Source organism: Octodon degus, unplaced genomic scaffold, assembly GCF_000260255.1.
Source record: "Octodon degus isolate 3935 unplaced genomic scaffold, OctDeg1.0 scaffold00016, whole genome shotgun sequence".
NCBI classification, from domain to species: Eukaryota; Metazoa; Chordata; class Mammalia; order Rodentia; family Octodontidae; genus Octodon; species Octodon degus.
The window spans coordinates 9267744-9289803 of record NW_004524592.1 but is presented as its reverse complement, the minus strand read 5'-3'; the positions used below and the strand labels follow the sequence as shown (position 1 = coordinate 9289803).

The 22060-nt window shown below is 42.1% G+C and overlaps 1 protein-coding gene across 2 annotated transcripts in view; it reads right to left on the bottom strand.

The window, feature by feature from the left end:
• Positions 1–1282: 1282 nt before the first annotated feature.
• Positions 1283–22060, bottom strand: part of Plekhm3 (pleckstrin homology domain containing M3) — a 221798-nt gene continuing 201020 nt past the window's right edge. For both annotated transcript variants that reach the window (XM_004626625.2, XM_023710025.1), the window contains exon 8: positions 1283–4924. In XM_004626625.2, the coding sequence (XP_004626682.1) occupies positions 4747–4924 (178 nt within the window). In that variant the 3' untranslated portion in view covers positions 1283–4746. The remainder of the gene's footprint in view (positions 4925–22060) is intronic.

The following is a 22060-nucleotide window of genomic DNA, read 5'->3' as shown; positions in this document are numbered from 1 at the left end:
AAAAAAGGAAGGATCTGTTTTAGTTACATGGTCCTACAGGCTTCTGGTGGGTGAGATAAACTAGATAGAAGCACTAGCTGTACTATAAGGCACTCCTACAGGGAAGACACAGATGGAGGAGGAGCTGCAGGCCCACTTGTCCTCTCAGTGGTTCGTTAGCCATGAGGCCTAAATCTGGGCCAGGCCTAGGATGAAAAGGATCTGGGTGGAGGGCTGGTTTACTCACACAGAAGCACTGTGCTAGAGCCTGAATCTTCTATCTGGACCAGCAACTGGCTTCACTCAAGAGCTTTTCAACAAAATGAGCAGCTAGTGCCTTCTGGTCTACACGGAGGAACTAGAATAAAACATCAGTTTTCTCACTTAAACAATGCCTTCGATCACACCAGAGGCTTCTTTATAAGGAAAATGCCATAGGTCATGATCATTTGGAACCTATTTAAATAAAACCTGTGGAAAAAAAAATTCCACACTTTTCTTTTGACTTTTACCTATGTATATGAGTGACTTAGATCTTACCTCAGCCATGTATCCACTAAAGCATACCAGAGAAAAACTCTCCAGTCAGAGATTTTTGAATGCAGTGACGTGAGAACTGACTACTGATAAGCTTCTGGGTGCTGAGACTTAACTGTCAAAACACTGTCTCACATGATAGAGATCAACATGTGTCTGTTCAGATTAACTGAGCAGGGTTTATTCACCCATCGCTGGGTTCGATCTGGAGCAGCCAACTGTACTAACTCAGTGTCAGCAGAGTGTGCAAGGAGGGCACAGGGTGCCTGGTGGCCATGGCTGACAAGCCTGGGACGAGGAGAAGGAGGGACTGCTTGCTCTGGAGAGAAGCATTTGCTGCTTTCAGTCTTGCCCAGATGCTATCTTTTCAATGTTATTTCATGGGAGCAAAACAGTAGAGATGAAAACTCAAGAAACAAAAAGGGGGAACATTACACACATCTCTATTTCTATTAGAGCTTAAGAAAAAAAATGAAATAATAGCTACATTGAATAAGAGCTGATGATTTATCTCTTAATCTAATTATTTCAATAAAGCACAGCAGATCAACGGAGAAGCCAAATCCTGCACATAGAGGAGTGGCGGCAGTGGCGGCAGTTTTACTCTGATGTGTGAGCAGAACATGTCTCTACTTCCCTGGATAATGTCTGTCTCTGAGAATGGGTTTGGAGTCCCACCCTGATGATTAAATGATGGACAACCCCCCCCCCCCCCCGCAGAGGACAAACCTGCAGATTGGAAGCCAAGCTCTCTCAGGAGGCACAAAATGTGTGCATGTGACACACAGAAGCTATCAGGAGGACTGCGATCGGAAAGCAGGACAGTATATACAGGACGGTATACACACTTTGGTCTTTATGGTGTCCAAGGGAAGTCATAGCACAGCTCCGTTTCAGGAGTCTAAAGGGCACCACTATGCTGGAAAGCACAAGTCCCGAGTCCTACAGCCGCATTCTGTGTGGTGGTGGCTTCATCTAGAAGACCCAAGTGACTACCCTCTCATCTCACCAAATGGTTCTACTCCCAGCAGGATGGACCTCAGCACTACAGCCACCGGAATGACTGTCACACGGGCCCCTGAACAGGCGAGGAAATCGGATAGGGCACAATACTTGGCATGTGTGGTTTTCCTATAAAGATGCCATATCTGGAACAGGCAGCCCTGGAAAGAATACTTGCACTGCAGTTGCCTGCTTTGTGAACGTTCTGTGGCCCTTTCTGTGGCTGTGCACACTGAGGTCTATTTTAGGGGCTGGCTTCTTTACCTCAGGTTAGAAGCCAACATTTCAGCAGGGCTGGATGGTCTCACATGAGTGTTTCTGGCACCAGGGAAGGAGTTCCTCAAGTGTGTAGCAGGGATTGGGCCTTTGAGTGAGAAGTAGCTCCCTGGACCCGGCCAGTCACAGGAGAGTAATTGGCCACTTTCTCATATGTTATGTCATGCAAAGATATTTACCATGGAACACGAGGCAAAGCAGGTATTAGCACAGTCAGAAGGAGGGATTTGTCAACAGACTTGCTTTTGTTCTTACAGTTTCTAAGCAGTGGAACAATTACCTAACACTGCACCAAGCAATTTGTTAGGGTGGAAAACAGTAAGGGTGTTCATGTGCTCTAAGGCATTCTGGGCTGAAAATAGCAATTTTGAATTTTCATGGCAGACCCAACTTGGAAGCTGGCTCCACTCTATCCTAGCAGATTTTAGTGGTGTTGGCAGAGAATGTTGTTGTAGGCCCATGGCTGGCATGAACCAGGCTGTCAGCATCGTACAAAAAGGAGAGAAAACAGAAGCAGCAGGGACTCAGTTCCAGTTCTGGGTAGCTGATGGTGATGGTGCATTTATTATTTTTTTTCCTTTTGAAAATAAGCAGAGAGTGATATGGGTGGAAAACTGTTAGGAGTTCCCAGGGACTGCTAATATTTTGCAGGGCCTGCTAAGTGGATTCTGGCGAAAACAAAGGTGTTTAGATCAGGGATCCAAAATGTCACCCTTGACTTGTGGCAGGTCTCATCCTGGATGCCTGTGAGTAGGGATAAAACATTCTGTACACAGCAAACATGTTAGGAGGGTGGGGACAGCCTTGAACTTCAGGTCTCCAAACACAGCAAGCTAGGAAGAGCTTTGCTAAGGTCGGAATCACAGATACATTAGTTCCAGTGAAGGTAAAAGCAAGCTCCCAGTGACAGGGCTGGGAGCAGAGGGGGAAGGCACTTTGCCATGGGAGCACATCTGTTTTATAATAAGCAGGTCTATAATTCTCTTGTGAAAGATCATGTTCAACTATCTTCTCTGGGGCTGGAAAATATAAATACTGTATTTCACAAAGGGGAGGAGAAGAGATGATCAAATCTGTTTGCCAAGTGTTTGAGACACTTTCCACCTCTTACCTTTTGTATGCACACTTTCGATAATTGGGGGGAGGGAGTGTGAGTCAACCTGCTTTTTCTAAGAGTAAAAGGCACCCAACAAGGTGTCTCATGAACAGGGCTCTGGATTCTCACCAAGTTTCATGCCTTGGTCACACTACTGTAAAATCAGAAAATAAATGCATGCATGGTGCTCAGTTATTAAGTTGAAACACGTGGTTTGGGGCCAAAGGGCTGGGAGGTGCATTGCTTACATCTAACTGCAGGAAAGTCACTGTGAAATGTCTCTGGATAGACAGACGTGTCAGGAGCTGGCCTCTGGAGGGAGCAAGGTGTGGAGGTGAATGCACCATATCCTCCATGAGCCACTGCTTCCCCAGCCCCCAGCAGCCATGGGACGACCAAGCCATGAACGCATGGATCACATCTGCTCAGTGTGAAAGACCCTTGACCATCTTCTGAAGTCTCTTGAGAATTGTTTTGTTATAAGAATATTCTCTTGTTCTGTAGAGCCAAGGCAGGAAGAAGGGAGCAATCAGGTTTCCAGTGCTGTCCTACCTGCCACCTCAGTCATGGTCCGTGCCATGCTAGTTCTTACAGGGACACTGCAGTAGGAGGACATGACCCTGCCAAATAGCAAAGCAGTTGGTTATATTTCTTATTCCTTGGATGTTATTTTAGTACTTTTTACTTTAGAATAGCAATTATATATATCTACTTAAATGCTATTAGATGCAATTCATTAATTTTTTTGGTATTTTCTTGATAGCTTAAAATTGGATTTTTTTTTTTTCAAAAATTACTGATTTTTTAAACAAAAAGTAACACAAAAGTGGTTAAATTGACAAAGGCCAGAATGGAAGTGCAGTGAGGAACACAGAAATAAAGCATTCCAATGACCATGTAGGAACTGCCGGCACAGTACACTGTGAAAGAAAGCTGAAGAAGGCTTCTTCCAAGATCCGGACCATCTAGTCTACCAGTCTACTCACTGATGTCTTTAATGACATTTCTAAGTTCCTCCAGCCAACACCATGAAAAATATCACAAATACCACCACAACATCTTTGGAAAACTGTTCTTAAGACAGCCATGTTGTAATGTGGCCGATGTGCTGGAGACTGTGTGGTTAGGCAGGTGTTGGAATTCGTACCAGCAAACAGAAGACATGCAGTTATTGGTCACAGAGGCCTCTCCTTTCCTTAGGAGAAAACTCAGGGATTAACTTCAAAACCAGAAGCAGCCTTCTCCTCAGTTCAGGGCAGTGCTTTTTGTCAGAGACAGCCATGTGCTTGGCTCCCTGCTTCACACCTCTACTCCAGAGATCCTGGTCTCTGCCAGGGACACGGGGTCCTGGAAGGATCCAGGCATGTTTCTGTATTCTGCAGATTTCCTTATGAAACAGATGATGACAGTGCCTGCCTCAGTTCCCCTCGTCCCTGTGAAAGCTAAAAATACATAATACAGAAATAAACAAAGCAGTGTTTGACTGCAGGAAATGCTTCTTCCTATGTCATATGTAAAAATGGCCCCTAAAAGGCCAAACAAAACAAAATAAAACAAAAAACTCTGAACTATATAAAGCATTGTATGTAAACCACAGGTGCTAGGAACAAGCAGCTGAAGTTCATGGCCAAGCATGTGGGTAGGTTTTCATCCACAGAGGCTTGCTGCCTCGTTAGACGATCTGTACAGAACATATGTACAGGACGTACAGGTGTGTATACATGTAAGTAAAATAAACGTAGGTAGCTACATCTAACGGAAGAGGAGACAGGCCCTTCATCTCTGCTGCGTGTGGTTGCCTGGGAGCCACTTGGTCACGGGCCACTGCAGGGTGCATGCTGGCAGTGGCCTGGTAGTCAGGTGTTCTGGTAGGACAGCTCAAACATGGTGCATGCCTCCTCCAGGCTCTCGTCCACATTCAGCTGCCGCCAGAAGGACTTTTGCTTCTTCTGCAGCTCTCGTCGGACGCACCGTGGGCAGGGGACAGACTTTTCTTTGCATTCAGCATGGAAGACGGCTCCACAGCTCTCACACCTGCAAAAGCCAACCGTGGAGATGATGAACATGAGTGCAGCTAAGGCACACCATTACCCGGACATCCCTGCCCCTGAGAAGAGAGATGATCCCAAATAATGCAATGTTTCCTTCTGCAAAATATTCAAGGTTGAATTTTTCTTGAAAAAACTTTCTCTCGTGATTGGAAGGAGGCTGGAGAGAGGCATCCAGCTTCTGAGAGGAGTTGAGTCAGCAGCTACCTAGATCTCTGTGGTTACAGTGACCATAGGCAGCGCTGGAAGCTCTATGTGTCAGTCTCCCTGCCACTGAGAAAGAGGAAGGAGTAACTGGGAGAAGAGACAGGAAATGAGGAGGAACTGCCTGGCCAGCCAGAAACAAACACCCGGCACACCAGTGGTGGGCCCAGCACCATGGCTCTGAGAACACTGCTTTTTTCTTTAGTTAATGTGAACTGAGTGGCCTTGCTAACTCATAGTCTTTATTTGACAGTTTGAGAAGGTATAATGACACATTTTTATTCTCTGAAAGATATCCTGGGGTCTGTTACTCTGTGAGTTTTTTAAAAATTAGGGAATACTTTCCATTTTTATGAGTCTACCTTTGTACCCTAAGTATGAACAACAAAACATGACAGAGTGAGAAAGAAAAGTTTTCTTCCCTCAGTCATATTGCAGATAATACTATAATTTATGGAGAGGAGACATTCCAGGTGGATGACTGGCTTGTTGTTTGGCCTAGTGGACGCCTGCTTAGGAGTCTGAATATCTTGTTTTTACTGCATAGTTTTTAATGATGACTGACAGGCTCACATGTAGCTGCTTCAGTGAGTGGCTTGCTGACGTGGGCTGAATTCTCATCCTTCCACACTAGTGACAAGTGACTTTGATCCTGTTCTTCCAGCTACATGACTCTGTCCAGCTAGCAGCATCCAGGGAGCTTCCAGCAATGTGCTGGGGTGAAAGAAGGATGCCAAGGATGCAATCCTCAGGGGATAGGCTTGGGAGTGACACTCAGGACCTCATGCTTGTCAGCCAGGTGTGGGCAGCTGAGCTGTATCCCTGGCCATAGCCTCGGCTGTCTGTGGCTTTCCCCCACAGTACCTGTAGTTTTAGTTAGGCTTGGGCTCAGGATGTCCTGGGGGTTCTATTTCCTAGCCTGCCACTGACTCATTCCTGGCACCATGCTGGGTGCCATGGGTCTGGCCAAAGAGAAATCATCCCACATACCTCATGCCTTGGAGAGGAGGCAGTGATTCAGCAGAGGAGATGCTAGCTGCAGGTCCTGCCGAGAGAGCAGCAGACACTGCTCCACTGACCCTAGCAGTCCTCACCACCAGGCCCAGGAAGAGATCAGGCAAGGAGCTTCAGACTGCTTCCAGGCTGGCCGCTGCTATGGACTGAACTGTGTGCCCCTGCAGTTCATATGTGCGGCTGAAGCTCAGTGTGACTGTAATTGGAAATACAGCATTTGTTTGGTACTGGGGTCATGATCAGGGTTGGGGCCCTGATCTGGTCAGCATAGAAGACAACTCTGAGCTTGCTCTCAGTTTTTCTGTCCTATGCTTTGGAGGAAAGGCTACCAGCAAGACAGGCCACATGGGCAATCAATCCTGCTGGCACCTTGCTCTAAAGTTTCCAGCCTCCAGAGCTGTAAGAAGTCTGTCTCTGTGGTTAAGCCATGAAGTCTGTGGTATTTGGTAGGCACACTGAGCAGACAAAACAATGCCCTCGAGCAGTTACTTCTGAACATCAGCTTCTTCTCAACAGAGACATCAGCACCCACCTCAGCGGTGCCTGCTGCCGCAGATGAGATCACAGGTAAAGCGTCTGGTGTGATTTCAGACACAGGCAAGTGGGCACTGCTCCCTCCGGTGTGCCCTGAGGCTGCTTGTTGCCTTTCTGGGAGGCTTTGCTGTAGCCTGACTTCACCTACATCACAGTAGTGACCAGGGGATGCATCCCCCTCTTCCATTTCACAGATTAGAAAAGAGATCCCAAAAGGGCTAGTGATTATCTCCCAGCGGCAAAAGAGGTAGAGAGAGTTGTTAGAGAAACTGTCTCTGGCCGGCCGGCCAAGGTTCTCCCTGAGCAGATGCTGCCAGGGCTCTGAGTGAGCACCTTGCTGCTGTGCCAGGAAACAGTGTTTTGTGGCAGAGCACTTTGCTAAATCACAAATCTGTGTGTGGTTGAGTGATCCTGGGTAACTTACTACCATCTTGGTGCTTCGATTTCCTCATCTGTAACATACTGCTCAGGATGACTCCTTCCTACTCAGTGTGTTACTGTGAGACTTCAATGGGCAAATACTGGTGAGAGGACCATGCACATGGTAAGACACCACCCCTCCAGGTGACTCTGGCCCCATGCTCCTCAACACTAGGGCTGTACTGGGCCTCTCTGCTGCCTCCTCCCTCCTGCCAGAGGAGCTGAAGGTCAGAAGAGGTTTCTTAGTGCCTCTAGCCTAGGCCAGCCTACCCCAGCTTCCCCAATGGCAGTAGCTTTGTCCCCCTGGGGTCACACCTCTGTAACCTTCTATCAGTAAAGTGACACTAATGGTAGGTTTATCAAATAAATTTCCTTCTCCCTGCCCCCTTGACCTGCTGTGTTAGTCTGAGATTTATATACCCAAGGATGTTGCCCTAGGGCACTGATTGATAAGGAAAAACTACACCATGTCTGTCCCTCCAGTGCCACTCCCTTATCTTTGCTGATACCAGGCCCCAGTGAGTGAAGAAGTTTAAGTCTTATCGATATTTCTAGTGTTACAAACACCCATGGGGTGATGCAGGGATCAGTGCACCTGCTCTTTCTAGCCAAAGGTCAGTAACTGAAAAAAAGTATGAGATAAAGCAAAAATTAATGATTTTAAAATAGAGGCAAGTCTTATTTTCTCACAATTTATAACCCAGAAGACAACTTTCCAACTGTCATATGGACAGACTGGTCAATGATCTTCCCAATTTCAGGGGAGGTTTATTTTATTTATTTTTTGTCTTGTTTTTGGTGCTGAGGACCAAACCCAGGGTTTCCAGCTTGCTAGGCAAGCATCCTACTGCTAAGCCAAATCTGCAGCCCCGACCTTCCCAAATTCAGAGACTCCGTCCCCACCTTGATTTTCTTTTTAAAGAAAAAGGACAGGAGCAGGAAAAGGAAAGAGAAACTGTTCTCTTTACATAAAATTAATACAACTCTGTAATAAAAATGTAGTATACAGGAAAAACAAAGTATATTTGAAAATGCAATATATACAGGTTTAAGCCTGTTGAGAAAAGGACTTTATTTAAAATTTTTTATTTATTTATTTGGTACAGGCTCTTGCTATGTAGCTCTGATTTGTCGTTTTTCTCCTATCTCAGCTTCTCCAGTGCTGGGATTATAGGCATGTGCTACCACATCCAGTCTCGGTGACTGGCTCAGCACCGGGCTGGGGCAGCATAGTGTGTGTTAAGAGAGATTGAACCAGGGTCCTTGTGCTTGCCAGGCAAGCACTTAGATGGCCGAGCTAATTCCCTGACCCTGAGAATATGGCTTTACTGAAGGGGATTTTCACTTGAAAAAGATTTACTGGCTCCTGACTATTTACTGTTTTGTGATTCTATTCGAAATACAACTTATCACATAATTTTTTAGGAACATATTTTCACATAAAGGAAATCTACCAAGGTCATCATCTCTACTAAGAACTATGACAGGTAATGAAAGAGAAATGTCCCTTTACTGCTCCGGCATAGTAGAGCGAATCAAAGTCAGTGTCTTCATACCACAGTCACCAGTTCCAGCAATAAGCAGCTTCACCCCAGATGAGGACACACTGTCTTCCTGCTACAGTGTCACAGAGGATGCTTGCCCCTGACCAAAGTATTCTAATTTTTTTTTTTTTTCCTCAAGCATACCCATTGCTTTGCATGATCTAGGCATCTACTACCTTCAGAATTATTGACACTTGGGGTCAGATCTGTGTTTGGACGGGGGTGTCTTATGTACGGATGGGTATTTAGTGGCATCCATGGGCCTCTGCCCTCTAGATGCCAGAAGCATCCTCCCCAGGCCCTTGAGAGCTGTGATAACCCATATCTCCAGATACTGCCTAATACCCTGGGGAACAAAAATGATCCTTCTGGGAAACACTGACCTAACCTGTCTGGAAAAGGCATCAGAGGGGAACATCCAAGGAGTAGTTATTGAAATAGCACCCCCTCACTGGATTTGTAAATATCACCTGCTGACTTATACTTATCAACAGTAAGGTACAACTTACACAAATATGTACTTTTCACATTGTTTGATTAAAGTAATTGAAACTCAGTAGCATTAACTATCCAGTAGTTTCTAAAACTAATTTAGAACAAGATTTAAGAAATTGTCACCTGAGACACAGTTCAATGCACTGCTCAGTAATTCCTTAACTATGAACTCACTCTGAGTTTGCATTTTTTCCCAAAAGCTACCTCAGTGTTTGACCCTTAGTCACATGTATCCTCTTTGGCTAACACTCTCTGGGCTGTTTTCTGTGGCATTTTTCAGGCTTCATGATAAATCAAAGGCAAACACTTTTGCATATGCCTCAAAATAGATTGCAACTGTGAGGTCCTCAAGTTTCATCAATTCCTGCAATAAAGACTGCAGTAAGACATTCACAAGACTGTTGCTTGCACAGGAGATAGAGCTCTACTGTTAAGCTGGCACTAGTGTCAGGGGAACTTTGGGTTATCTGCTTCCTCTATAAGCCTCATTTTCTATAGAACCAAATGAGGTTGAGTTAGATGATATCTGGGACCCTTTTAACTTGCAGATTTGGGTAGGAAAAAAATCTACTTGGGGTGGCGACCTCCTCTCTACATTTTCTTGCTCCAAGGTCTATGGATGAATAAGCATGTATGTCGCCTGCTGTCTCTTCCTTAGAAACTTCTCAAATTGTCAAGATGGGACTGAATGGGAGAGATGAACCTTAAGGTGTGATACATTACCTTGAATTTTATTTATTTTTATTAAGCTATAAAATAACTTTATGAATTAGGATATACCACACTATCAGGGATGTGGCCACAAGGAGCAGACTGCTCCTAGCTCATAAAATTTCAATTAGACATTAAGGATTCCTTTTAAAGTCTTCTCCCATCCCAGCTATCATCAGCATCTACCATCCTCAAGAAAAAAAAAAAACAAGACTTTTTAAGTGTGGGTTTCAGGAGGAGGCAGCTGGAGGCAGCAGGTGTATGGAGGTGTTTTGTGTTTGAATCACTGGGACAGCCCTACTGGAGTGAACTGGGTGTGTGTCAGTAAGCAGTGGGCACACCACAGTAGGTAGGACTAGGAAGGACAGGCTAGAGTTCTGCTTCCCAGGAAGCCCCAGCGACAATACTAGTGATACACAGCGTGAGGCCTGGGAGACTGTTCTCCTTTCTGGGGTTAAGGGAGTAGAGTATCCCTACTATTTCAGGGCAACAGAAATCTCACTTTGCATCTCAGTCAGTGCACCATGGAATGGAATGGAATGAAACCATACATTGCATGAATAGTCTCTGGCCTAAACATTAGCTTACTGCCTCATAGAAAGTGAGAACTTCACAATCTAGAAATCTAATAGTCTACTGCAAAAAGACTGAACAGGCATGATGTTATTATTGTTATGGAATCCAAGAAACCTGCCACAAACTAGGAGAACCAAATACATTCAGGGGGAAATGGTTTGCGTCTCAAATATTATGGCAAAGCAGCAAGAATTCCTGGCTGCAGACAGTTTCCTGTTCTGGAATGCTGATGATGTGAGACCAATTAGAGACAGGCTTAATGGCTTTGTCTGCACCCTTCCAGATTCTAGCTGCACACAGGGAGGTCACAGGAAACTGCTAAAGGCCCCTGCCCTGAGTTGAGGTCACTGAAATGCTTCTGCTCTGTACGTGTTGGGTTCTTCTCCTGCTGTGTTTTTATTTTTGGCTCAGGCAATGGCCTCAGATATTTCACTTGGATTGAAATTCAGGTTTTAGTTTGGTTGGATTCCTGACAAGCTAAAGGACAGCCCTGCAGAGCAGGGCAGAGCTTTGGCTGATTTTCACTCTGCAGAGCCCACAACCAATAAGGCGGGGAGCAGAAATAAGTGCATTTTATCAGGCATGCGAGTGTGGTTCTGTGCATGGCTGCTCTATAAGGCATCCCACATGGCCACTAGCTGTTACTGGCTTTTCCAAGAAACCAAGATGATTACTTAAATCTCTTCGCTAAGGGAGGTAGTTATTGGGGCCTGGTTATTTTACTGTTTTGGGTTGGTATTTTCTGTTATTGTGTAAGTAAGTGAACATAAGCAAACAATTTGTAAGTTCCTTAAATAAGAAATTGGCCAGTATCACATATGTTGTTAAGCCTGCATGAATGACTATGCATTATATCTGTACTTACTTATACTATATAACTATACATAGGTATGCTGTTCAAAAAATACATGTTATTAAATGCTCTAAGGTGAAATGAATTAAATATGATCTAAACAAATGATAAGATCTAATAGAACCATTCTTTTTTGAGGGAGTAGGAAGATTATAATGAAAGGTTAACATACAATTTCAATAAGAAATTGATTATAATTGCATATGATGACTGGAGAGAGTCCAAGTGCTGTCACAGCAGCTGCCTTGAGTACTACCTCCAGCTGAAGTTTGCTTCAGGTTGATCAGAAATCCAGCTTCTCCAAATACCTTCTCCAAATACCAAAAAGAGAAAAGGAAAAGTAGACAGATTGGAGAGAAAGATGGAAACCTTGGGTTACAGAGCATGGAGTCTCACAGAGGGAAAACTGGAATACATGTGGGCATGTCGCATGTGGGACTGCTCAGTGTAACCCCAACTCCCTGTCTTTCTGGCCAAGGGTAGAGAGGTGGGAGAACTAAAAATGTATTCATATGGTCTGACTGGAATTATATGAGACTAGAACAGAATCAGCTCCTCTGGCTAGGTGCCTGGGAAATATAGGTGCTTAAGTAAAAGTATCGCAATAATTTCGAATAGTAAATGCGGATACAGTGTGATCAAAATTAGAAATTTAAGTTAGACAACATCTACTTGACTTTTTGTTGACTGACTGAGTATCTTTTTTGACTGATTATCTTTTTGAGACAGGATCTTGCTCAGCAGTTCAGGCAGGCCTTGAACTCACTTTGTAACCCACACTGGCTTCAAATTTGTGGGGATCCTCCTACCTCAGCCTACCAAGTACAGGGATTACAGGAATGTGTCAGCATACCTAGCTTGTTTCTGTTTTTGGATAAATTATCTTTTCTAACCCTTAAAACAGCTCTGTAAGCTGGGTACTATATGATTAATTTTCTTATTTTTATTAAATTTGACCCTAAGTATAATACAATACAAAATGCACTCGTGACTTAAGTGGCCCTAGAGCTACTGAATGGGAGAACAACTTTTGACTTGACTCTTCCGATTTGAAATTTAGCCCCCCTTCTCCTGTTACTGGCCACCAGGTCCTTTAAGTTACTCAACACACACCTAAATACCTGCTAAGCCCCACTCTGCAAAGGACAATTGGCATGTCCTGCAATGATCTTTTTATCTGTTCTTTAAGCCCTAGTTAATTAAGGAAGAGTTTTTCCCTGATTGCAGCTCACAAAGCATTTGGCTTTCACAGATCTTGGACTTTGAGTTTGTAAACCAAGCTCAGCTAATGCCTTTGACAAAAGCTTTACTTAAAATTAGCCTTCAAAGTAGAATGCAAACAAGGTTTAATTAATTCATTTGTTAATTTTGCCACCCTACAGGGGACACTACCTCATCATCATCTTTTGTGCCAATGCTTAATACAATAAATGCTTTCTGCTAATCTGTGGTTAGCTAAATGCTAACAGAGCTCAGTCAAACTTTAGCATGTGTATAAAATAATAGATTTGATCTTAATAGTTTTCTGATTTGGCTAAACTTTAAGGTTCATTTGACAGTTACTATAATTGTCAAAAAACAAATGCCCATATTTTTTAGGATTACTTCAGGAAAATTTGCTCACTATTAGAAAAAGTAAAAGAGCTACTATTTTCTACTGGAAAAGCTGGAAAAGCTAAAAAAATAATTGTAATTGTAGACATGAAGAATAGTATCTAAAAGCAATTATTTTCTGTAAAAATTCCCAAAGTAGTTCAAAATGTCTAAGAGTCCAAAAGATGTTTAGAAACATCTTGCTATAGCTAAGACACTGGCAATTGAACATAAGAACATTTTTAGGCTAATAAAGATTAAAACAAATATGTTAGTTTATATGTCTATTCTTTACCAGTCTGTCTTATGTAATAACTGAAAAATATAATGTCAAAATTTTGGGGGTAAACCTGTTTAAAAAATAAACTGTAACTGATAAAACTTGTAATAACTTACCTAAGTCTCTGAGTAGGACTGTTATTTAACATACTACATTTAAGTTCCTTAAAGTATTAAAACAATAGAGCCAAATTAAAGAAATTTTCAAGTAAGGATGCATAGAAAATTTAAAGATAGTCCAGAAAATAAGCCTGTCTAATTTTATAAACAGCATGACTGGCTGATTAGGTCTACATTATTGGTCAGTGATGTAAATAGAAAAGAGAAACACAGGCACAGGGGCTGGAGGTTTGATCCCCAGGCCTGCCTGGTGGACCCTGCCCCTGGGATGCACTGAGATGGCAATTGAGACTGGGCGTGGTGGTGGTGTGCGCCTGTAATCCCAGCTCTTGGGAGGCTGTAAACAGGCGGATCACTAGAGTCTGATCTAGTAGTGAGACCCTGAACACCCTGTAGACCCTTACCTAAAAAAGTACAAAAAAAAAAAAAAAAAAGAGAGAGAAATAGTCAAATAAAAGACCTATTTTTTTTATTACTTTAGATTATTTCCCTATTCGTTTTTTATTACCAAGACAATTACCTTAATAAGATAGCACTATATAAAATTTTCTTTTTTTATATAAAATTTTCTAATACTTAGTTCATGCTATGCTAGTGGTACTCAACAAAAGTCTGTCAAAGGGTACAACATAGTGGCTCACTAGAAGAAGCCTTTAACTTAAGCCATAACAATGAAGTATACTAACATATATATATATATATATATATATATATATTTTCACTGTCTTTGGGTGGAGGCCTGAGCAAGAGCCTCAGATCCCTTAGAGAGGAAAAACTAAGGTGAGTTGGACATGGTGGCACATGCCTATAATCCTAGCATTCAGAAGTCTGAAGGAGGATACCAATTTCAAGGCCAGCTTGGGTTACACAGAATCTTGGTACATAGTGAGTTCAAGGCCAATCTGGATCCGTTTCAACAAAACACAGAGATAGAGACAGAGATAGAGAGAGACAGACAGAGACAGAGGCAGAGACAGAGAGACAGATAGACAGGGGGGAAGAGAGAGAGAGAGAGAGGAGAGAGAGAGAGAGAGAGAGATTGATTGAGAAAGTAAGTAAGTTAAGGAACTTCTGGGTGGGTTAGCTAGGCAAGAAGCATAGATATTGATTGCTCCTTGTTACTTTGCAGGCATGCCTTGATAGGTTTCTCTCTTTTAAACAGTTTACCTTAAATATGCTCAGGGAAACAGAGGAATGGAACAGCCACCTTTCCTGCTGGAAGTCTGGACATTCATATCACCTCTGTCCCTGAGACTTTGGGCTGGTCTGCTCTTGGAGTTCCCCTCCCCCACCCCTGTGTCTTCCCAGCTGCCAAAGAAAATATGTTTGTCTCTCATTCTAGATTTGGAAGATTTTCTTTTCGATCACTGATGTAAGCTGCTTTATTCTCTTCTCACGGAATGGTGTTATGACACTTCATCTTCCCAATTCTTAAGGCTGAACTAGGTCTTTTAGTTTAAGCTATATCTATTTTCTGAAGGCTTCCAGTGTTTCCAAAACAGAGTTCCAGTCGGCTTCTGTTTCACTATTTGCAAGTTCACCTATAATACTGTTAGTTTTATGAAACGATTGCTCTCACATTTCTGCTTTTCACATGAATTACTCTTTTTTGCTGCTAACTTTTTCTATTTTCTCATCAAAAGGCTATAAAATTCTTTCCATTGATTTTGGTGGTAAGGACACCAGAAGAGAGACCAGCCAAGTGTGACAGCTTTTTATCCTTCAGGATGGTTTGTAGTCACCCAGATCCCAGGGCTAGCACTGGCAACAGGGTAAGGCAGTTGGACATTGAACTGAGACTTAGTATGCAGAATCTCTCAGTGGCGAAGAGGTGGCCTTAGATGGGGCTTCTGGCCCCTGGGAGAGGATGGAAATGATGGGCAAATGATATCTAACTTCCCTCTGGCTCTACAAAGGTTTTATATGCTGGTATGATTCAGTTCAAACACCATATTCTGTACAATGTGTGAACATCTGTGAGGTGCATCTTTATCTCTAAGGACTTTTTTTTTTTGTTGTTGTTTTTTATTTTTATTTATTTATTTTTAACAACAGTTATTTTATTTTAAAGAAAAAAAATAAAAACAATGGTACAAAATCTCAAAACAAGATTTTAGGAGAGTAACAATGGTTAGTACATTGTGTGTTTTTACTGCCAAAGTAGTTTCTCATATTACAAGATATAAGCAAGAAATAATAAATAAAAAACATAACAAATAAAAAAAAACCTCTTTTTTTAAAGTCAACAGAAAATGGAAATATACTTTTTAAAGTTTCTAATACTAGGAGAAGATATCATACAATGTCTTTTAAATAAATTGTAAGTCAAAGATATAGTATAAATCTTAGAACATCTAAGGACTTTGAAAGCATGAAATACTTATTAATGGTAGTTATATATCTCATGTGCTTGTGGGTTAATATTCAGAACACTGAAGGTGGTTAATAAAGATATGATAATATATATTAGATATTAACATTATAACAGAAAAATAATTTTTCAAAGACAATCTTAATGACACTTGTACTCCCAAAATCACTTGTGTGGAAAAAAATCCTCAAAATATAAACACATACTGACAAAACTAAGCTACTATTGTACCTTTTGTAAGTCTAAAGCATGAAACAACTCATTTCAGAACATGCTGCTCAGTCTGAAAAGTCAACATTTTTTGTATGGAAAGGTAAATACTACTTCTCTTCCCTATTGTGTATTCAGGTTACTTATTTACAGTCTCATGGGGAAGAAGAAAGTACTATACATACTAAAAAATGAGCTACAAGATGTTTAGAAAATTATCTGAGTTGCTTAGCAAAGCTCAGATTTTTTGACATCATATGTCTCCTGACATTAAATTCTCCATTATCCCACTAAAACACATCTGTTCCTAACATATGAAAGAATGTTAATAATCACTCAATGAAGTCACATCTGTTGATGATGTCTACTTAAGTAACAATTTCCCTGAAATAAGTTTGAAGCCATTTAAAATAGTAGTAATAGCTACAGATTTGTAAAGTTAAAGCAAACTCTTCATTTATTCATGAATTACTTATTGAGCAGTTACAGTATACCATTCCAGATAAAGCAGGGAGTAACAGTCCATTTTAAAAAACAGAACTTGTATTCTTTCAAAATAGATGTATGAATGTGTATTTTAATTCCTCTGAGTAAACATGTCAAAATCAGTCAACTTCATTGAAAACTTCATGACAAACTATTAGACAAATAAAAAATGCTAAGCAATGTAGCCAGAGCAAAGTTCAACATTTTTGTCAATACAGCTTGGAATACTGCCATATGCGTGGTAGGTAGGTCTAGGGGGTTGTGACTTGTCAGAGGTCATGAAGCAAATTCTTGGCAGAGTTATGAGTGGCACTTAGAATTTCTATTTCCTTTCCAGTGATGTTTCAATGAACTAGTCTATCTGTACTTATTAAATGAATCTAAATTTTTGAGCCAGTTAAAAAAATTTCCCCTAGAAGTAACCATCATTTAAAGTTTAGAAGTTAAATAGGATCATTTTCTTTGGTCAGATATGTGATAAAAATGCAAAATATAAAATTACATATTCAACATGATCTCAGTTTCACACATGTGATCCCAATATGCGTATGTGTAGGAAATGAATAATTATGGAGAATTTCTTTCTTTCTATTTTAGTGTACACACCAGAGAGTGTTCACCACATAAACAAATTAAATAATACAGGTACACTTAAAATGGCCACCTGGAATCAGGAGTGGAAGAATATAAAACAGCCATCTGCACACCAGACAGATGGAAGATCCAGTTAAAGGGTGAAGACTTGGAACTCACTGTAGAGGCGGTTGTGAATCTGTGTGGAAAAGCTGATGGGTCTGCATTACAAGGCTAAAGAATGTGCACTAAACACCTGAAGGGACTGTAGTTCCTCCTCCAAAGAAAAGGGAAGGCTTCCTTCTTTCTTCCCAGTTTGTTCTGTCTAGAGTACGTGCCTCTTGGTTGGATGACACCCACATCTGGGTTGCATCTTCCCTCTTCAGGTTGTGACAGCCATCCACAAACACATGCACAACTGTGCTCCAGTAATTTGCAAGGCCTTTATTAATCCTTTCAAGTTGATACTTAACACTTAATGATCACAACACACCCCTTGTCAACTTGACAACCAGGAGCATCTCCTGAAACTACACTTAATTTCCAAATACAATAGTGAGTTCATAATTACACCTAACAAGATACAAATATCCTGTATACACATGGAAATGTGCGAAGTCACTCCCCTGAACAGAAGGCATAGTTTTCTTTGTATGATGCTTGCTCTTGGCAAGTGGTACTACTCCCACATCCATCCCTTGATTCCTAGATTCATGAATGCCGGCTATGGGAGATACAGTATCTTATAGTGGATGCTTATTCTAAGCATACACAGCTTTTTGAAGAACCTTAGCCTCGCCCTGCAAGTTACTGCCACCTAGCCGGTGCTGTAACTACATCTTCAAAAGCCTAGTCCACCTTTTTATAAATTCAGCTGCTTCTGGATGGTGGGGAAGGTGGTAAGACCAGTGAATAACATGAGCATGAGGTCAATGCCTCACTTCTTTGGCTGTAAAATGTATTCTGTGGTCAGAAGCAATGCTGTGTAAATGACCATGATGGTGGATGAGGCATTCTGTAAGTCCACAGATGGTAGTCTTGGTAGAAGCATTACATACGAGAAAGACAAATCCATATCTGAAAAAAAATGTCTATGCCAATAAGGACAGAGCACTACTTTTTCTGTGATGGAAGTGGTCCAATATAACTAACCTGCCATCAGATTATAGGGTGGTCACTGTGGAATGATGTCATATTGGGCATGCAGTGCTGGTCTCCACTGCTGGCAGACTGGGCATTCAGCAGGTGACCTAGTCAGCCTTCGTGAGCAGAAGTCCATGTTGCTGAGCCCATGTATGACTTCTATCCCTGCCATCATGGCCACTTGGTACATGACTTCACTGGGCAATGACAGTGGTGGCTGAGAAAAAAGACTACTACCCAGAGAATAGGTCATCCTATCCACTTTTTTTTTTTTTTTTTCAGAACCAGGGATTGAACTCAGGCCCTTGTGCTTGCCAGGCAAGCATTCTACTGAGCTCTCTCCCCAGCCCCTCTATCCATTTATTATTAAAGGCCTCTTTTGCTGAGACCACCTTTTGGTGAGCATTTATATAGAATATAAGGGCCCTGGGAGATAGCTCAGCAGCATGACAGCTTGCCTGGCAAGCACAAGATCTTGAGCTTGATTTCCAGTACCTCAAGAAAACAAATAAAAATAATAATAATAAAAGAAAACCATGGGATACAGTATCTTTACATCCTTCATCTATGTTTATCCACAGACCTCTTCCTCCAAAAATTTCTTAGCAATTTTGCAGTCATTTTCCTTCTAAGTCACTATATGGCTAGACTATTGGCCAAAGTCCATGAATCAGTGTGTTTATGGTAACATATCTGAACATTTTTTCTTCCAAGTAAAATGTATGACCAGGTGCACTGCCTGAAGATCTGCCCATTGTGAAGATTTCCCTTTACTGCTATTTTTCAGAATGCCCTGAGAGGGGTGGCAGTGCTACAGCTGTCTACTTTTGGGAAGTAGCTGCATAATGTGCAGAGCCCTCTGTAAACCAGAACCTTGTCTTCTCTTCCTCTGCCAACTTTTCATATGGGTACACCCCATGAGGCCACAAGTGCCTGCTGGAAAACAAAAGATAACACAGCAGGAGGAGGAATCAGGGTCATTTGAGCAACTTCTTCATGTAACTTACTTGTGCTATCTAGACCTGCTCAGGCTGGATCACATATATAGCACTTCAATTAATAATGGATTGTTGCTGTGCATGTCCAACTGTATGACATGGTAGGTCAGCAAGCACTTAGTTTGTGATGGGTAGCTCAGGTACTGTGGTAAGCTGGTGTCTCATAGTAAGCAATCAGGTTCCATTAAGGCCCAATAGCAGCCAGGATCTGCTTTTCAGAGGGAGAGTAGATGTCTGGAGATGATGTCAGAGCCTTTTCCAAACTCCTAATGGCTTCCACTGAGAGACACCTATGGGGCCTGCCAGAGGCTCCGAAGAGCATCCCTACCTGCACTGACACCTGAAGTACCATTGGATCTGATGGATCATATGGCCCATGGCAGAGAAGCCTGCAAAGCAGCCTGGTCCTACTGCAGGCCTTTTCTTCTGGTCCCCACTCAAAATAGCAGCTTTATGAGTCACTCAGTAAATAGGCTGGAGTAAGATATGTCCTTTTCAAATTTCCTATAGTGAATATCAATTTTATAAGTATGAGTTAAATAATGATGAAAAATTTCCTTTTCAAACAACAAAAGATTAGGTTGTCTGGAATGCTTACAAATAAGACAGCACAGGGACAAGGATAAAGCTCAGTGGCACAGCTCCTGCCTGGCAAGCACAAGGTCCTGAATTCAATTCCTGGCACTGGGAAAGAAAAAAAAAAAAAGACAATACAGTAGTCTAACATAGAAGCTTGGTAAGAAATGTGTCTAGGTAGAGAAGACAGACATCAAATGATCAAACAGCCTCAAACACAATGTAGCCTCACCAGCTGGAATTGTAGTATTGTGTTTATAAATGTACTATATTTATCAAGTAGCTTAATGACTTAAATGGTTGGGTTAGTGCTGAAGATTTCATGAAAGTCTCTTCTGTGTCAGCAGACATTCTTAAACATTTTGACATGTTAATATAGGAACAAGGAAGTCAAGGTGAAATGTCATTTACCAAGTTACTCTTTGACAAAAATCACCCTCCCTCCAAGAACTACCCATTGTGCTGAAGAGTCTTTCTTGAGGAAAACCTTGACGCAAGAAGGATATTTAGGAGGGGAAGTCACATCTTGGTATGTCATCAGCTTATTTTTGCCACTCACAAAATATGTGAGTTTCTGAGTTTTGCCCTTCCTAAAATGTCTAGATGGTTTCTATGATCCCTTCCATCTCAGTAAGGGATGATTCTAAATAGGCAGGGGCTGGGAATGCAGTTCGCTGGTACAGTGTTTACCCAGCATGGGTGAGATCCTTGGTTCAATCCTCTGTGTGTGTGTGTGTGTGTGTGTGTGTGTGTGTGTGTGTGTCTGTCTCTCTTTCTCTCTCCCCCCTTCTTCTCCCTCTCCCTGTCTCTCTATCCCCCTTCTTCCCCCCTTCCCTCCCTGCCTCCCTCTCTCCAATAAATCACAGGCAGGAATCACTATTGTCCTAGAGGACCATCGAGGAAGTTCCTCAACATGCTCCTCTTTAATCCTAGAGACAGAAAAGAAAAATAAACTGATGGAACAAAGTGGTTCTCCAGAAAAGGTACCTACGAAGAGGTGTGCACATTTCCCCTAGCTGTTTTCAAGATACCACACATCACTGTAGTACTCACTGAGTGGCTGCTTCCCAAGAAAAACCACAGAAAGGAAATATCATTAAAAAAGAGTATATACATTGGGGGAAGCTCTTCCCTCCCATAAGCCCAACCTAGCCAAGGCTGTTGTCTCCTATTGTTAAACAGGATGTAACAGGACTGCCAAGCACAATCCACAAACCTGCTAATTAGGTACACTGACAGTGTTTGTTTTGGAACCATTTACCAACAAAGGAATGTGTCAGGCTGATTAGTGAGAAAAGGGTATGTAATGTATGTGTATTTGAGACCAGATGAGGGCATAATCCAGGTATTCAGTCTGTCTGTACAAGGACTCACAAAAATGAAGACTGAACAAATAGGAAGCAACACTGAAAGCCTAGCTTCTGGGTAGAGCTGCTCTTTCCCTCTCAAGTTCTGCTCCATCCATACCTCCTCACTCCTGCCAATTTCTGCCCAAACATCTAACACTAAACACTTTTAAAAAGTGACAAAGTAAAACTGGCTCCCCAAAAAAGTGGAAGAGACTTTGCAAGACTTTTGGCAATCTATGGTTTTATGGTTTTACAGGTGCATACATTCACTGACAACTTTAGGCCAAGCCATCTCTACTATATTCAACCTCCATGGAGCTATGTACTGTGCTAACATGCCCAAATCAAAAGGAAATGGCGGGCTGGTGAGATGGCTCAGTGGTCTAAATCACCTACTTAGAACAAGCTTAGCAAAGCACAGGGACCACGGTTCAATTCCCCAGCACCACATGCAAGCCAGCCCCGGCCCCTGGTGGGCTGAGCTGGCCACACACACACACACACACACACACACACACACACACACACACACATATAAAAAAAAAAAAAATTAAAAAAAAAAAAAAGGAAATGGCAACACAAAACAGCTCTTGATGTACTATTTGAGCTTTGCTGAGAAAAATTATGCATTAGCATCTTTCGGAAGAAGTAATTCAATACTTTATATAATAAAGCAAGTTCTTTCTTTTTAGACTTATAAGATTTAGCTACAGTTAGGTATTTTAGCTTTGTGTGGACCCGGAGCCTACAAGAGGACAGGAAGTGCCAAGGCAAAGAACAATGTCCATGCCCCAGTAGGTTTAGGTCCTCAGGGAAAGGGCAGTATGAATTCCAATGAAATACAAAATTAAAAAGAACAAATCAGGGGGCCTGGCCGTAGCTCAGGCCTTTAAGTGGCTGCTTCCACAAAGCTGTCAGCCTCAGGTTGCTGGAGTTCGAACCTCACACCTCTCCAGCTGGCCAAAAGTGCCCTGAAGGCATTCGAGGAAGAAAAAAAAAACAAAAAAACCTTATTCCATTTTAGAGGCCATGGGGAAAAAGGAACCCTTCTCCACTGCTGGTGGGAGTGCACA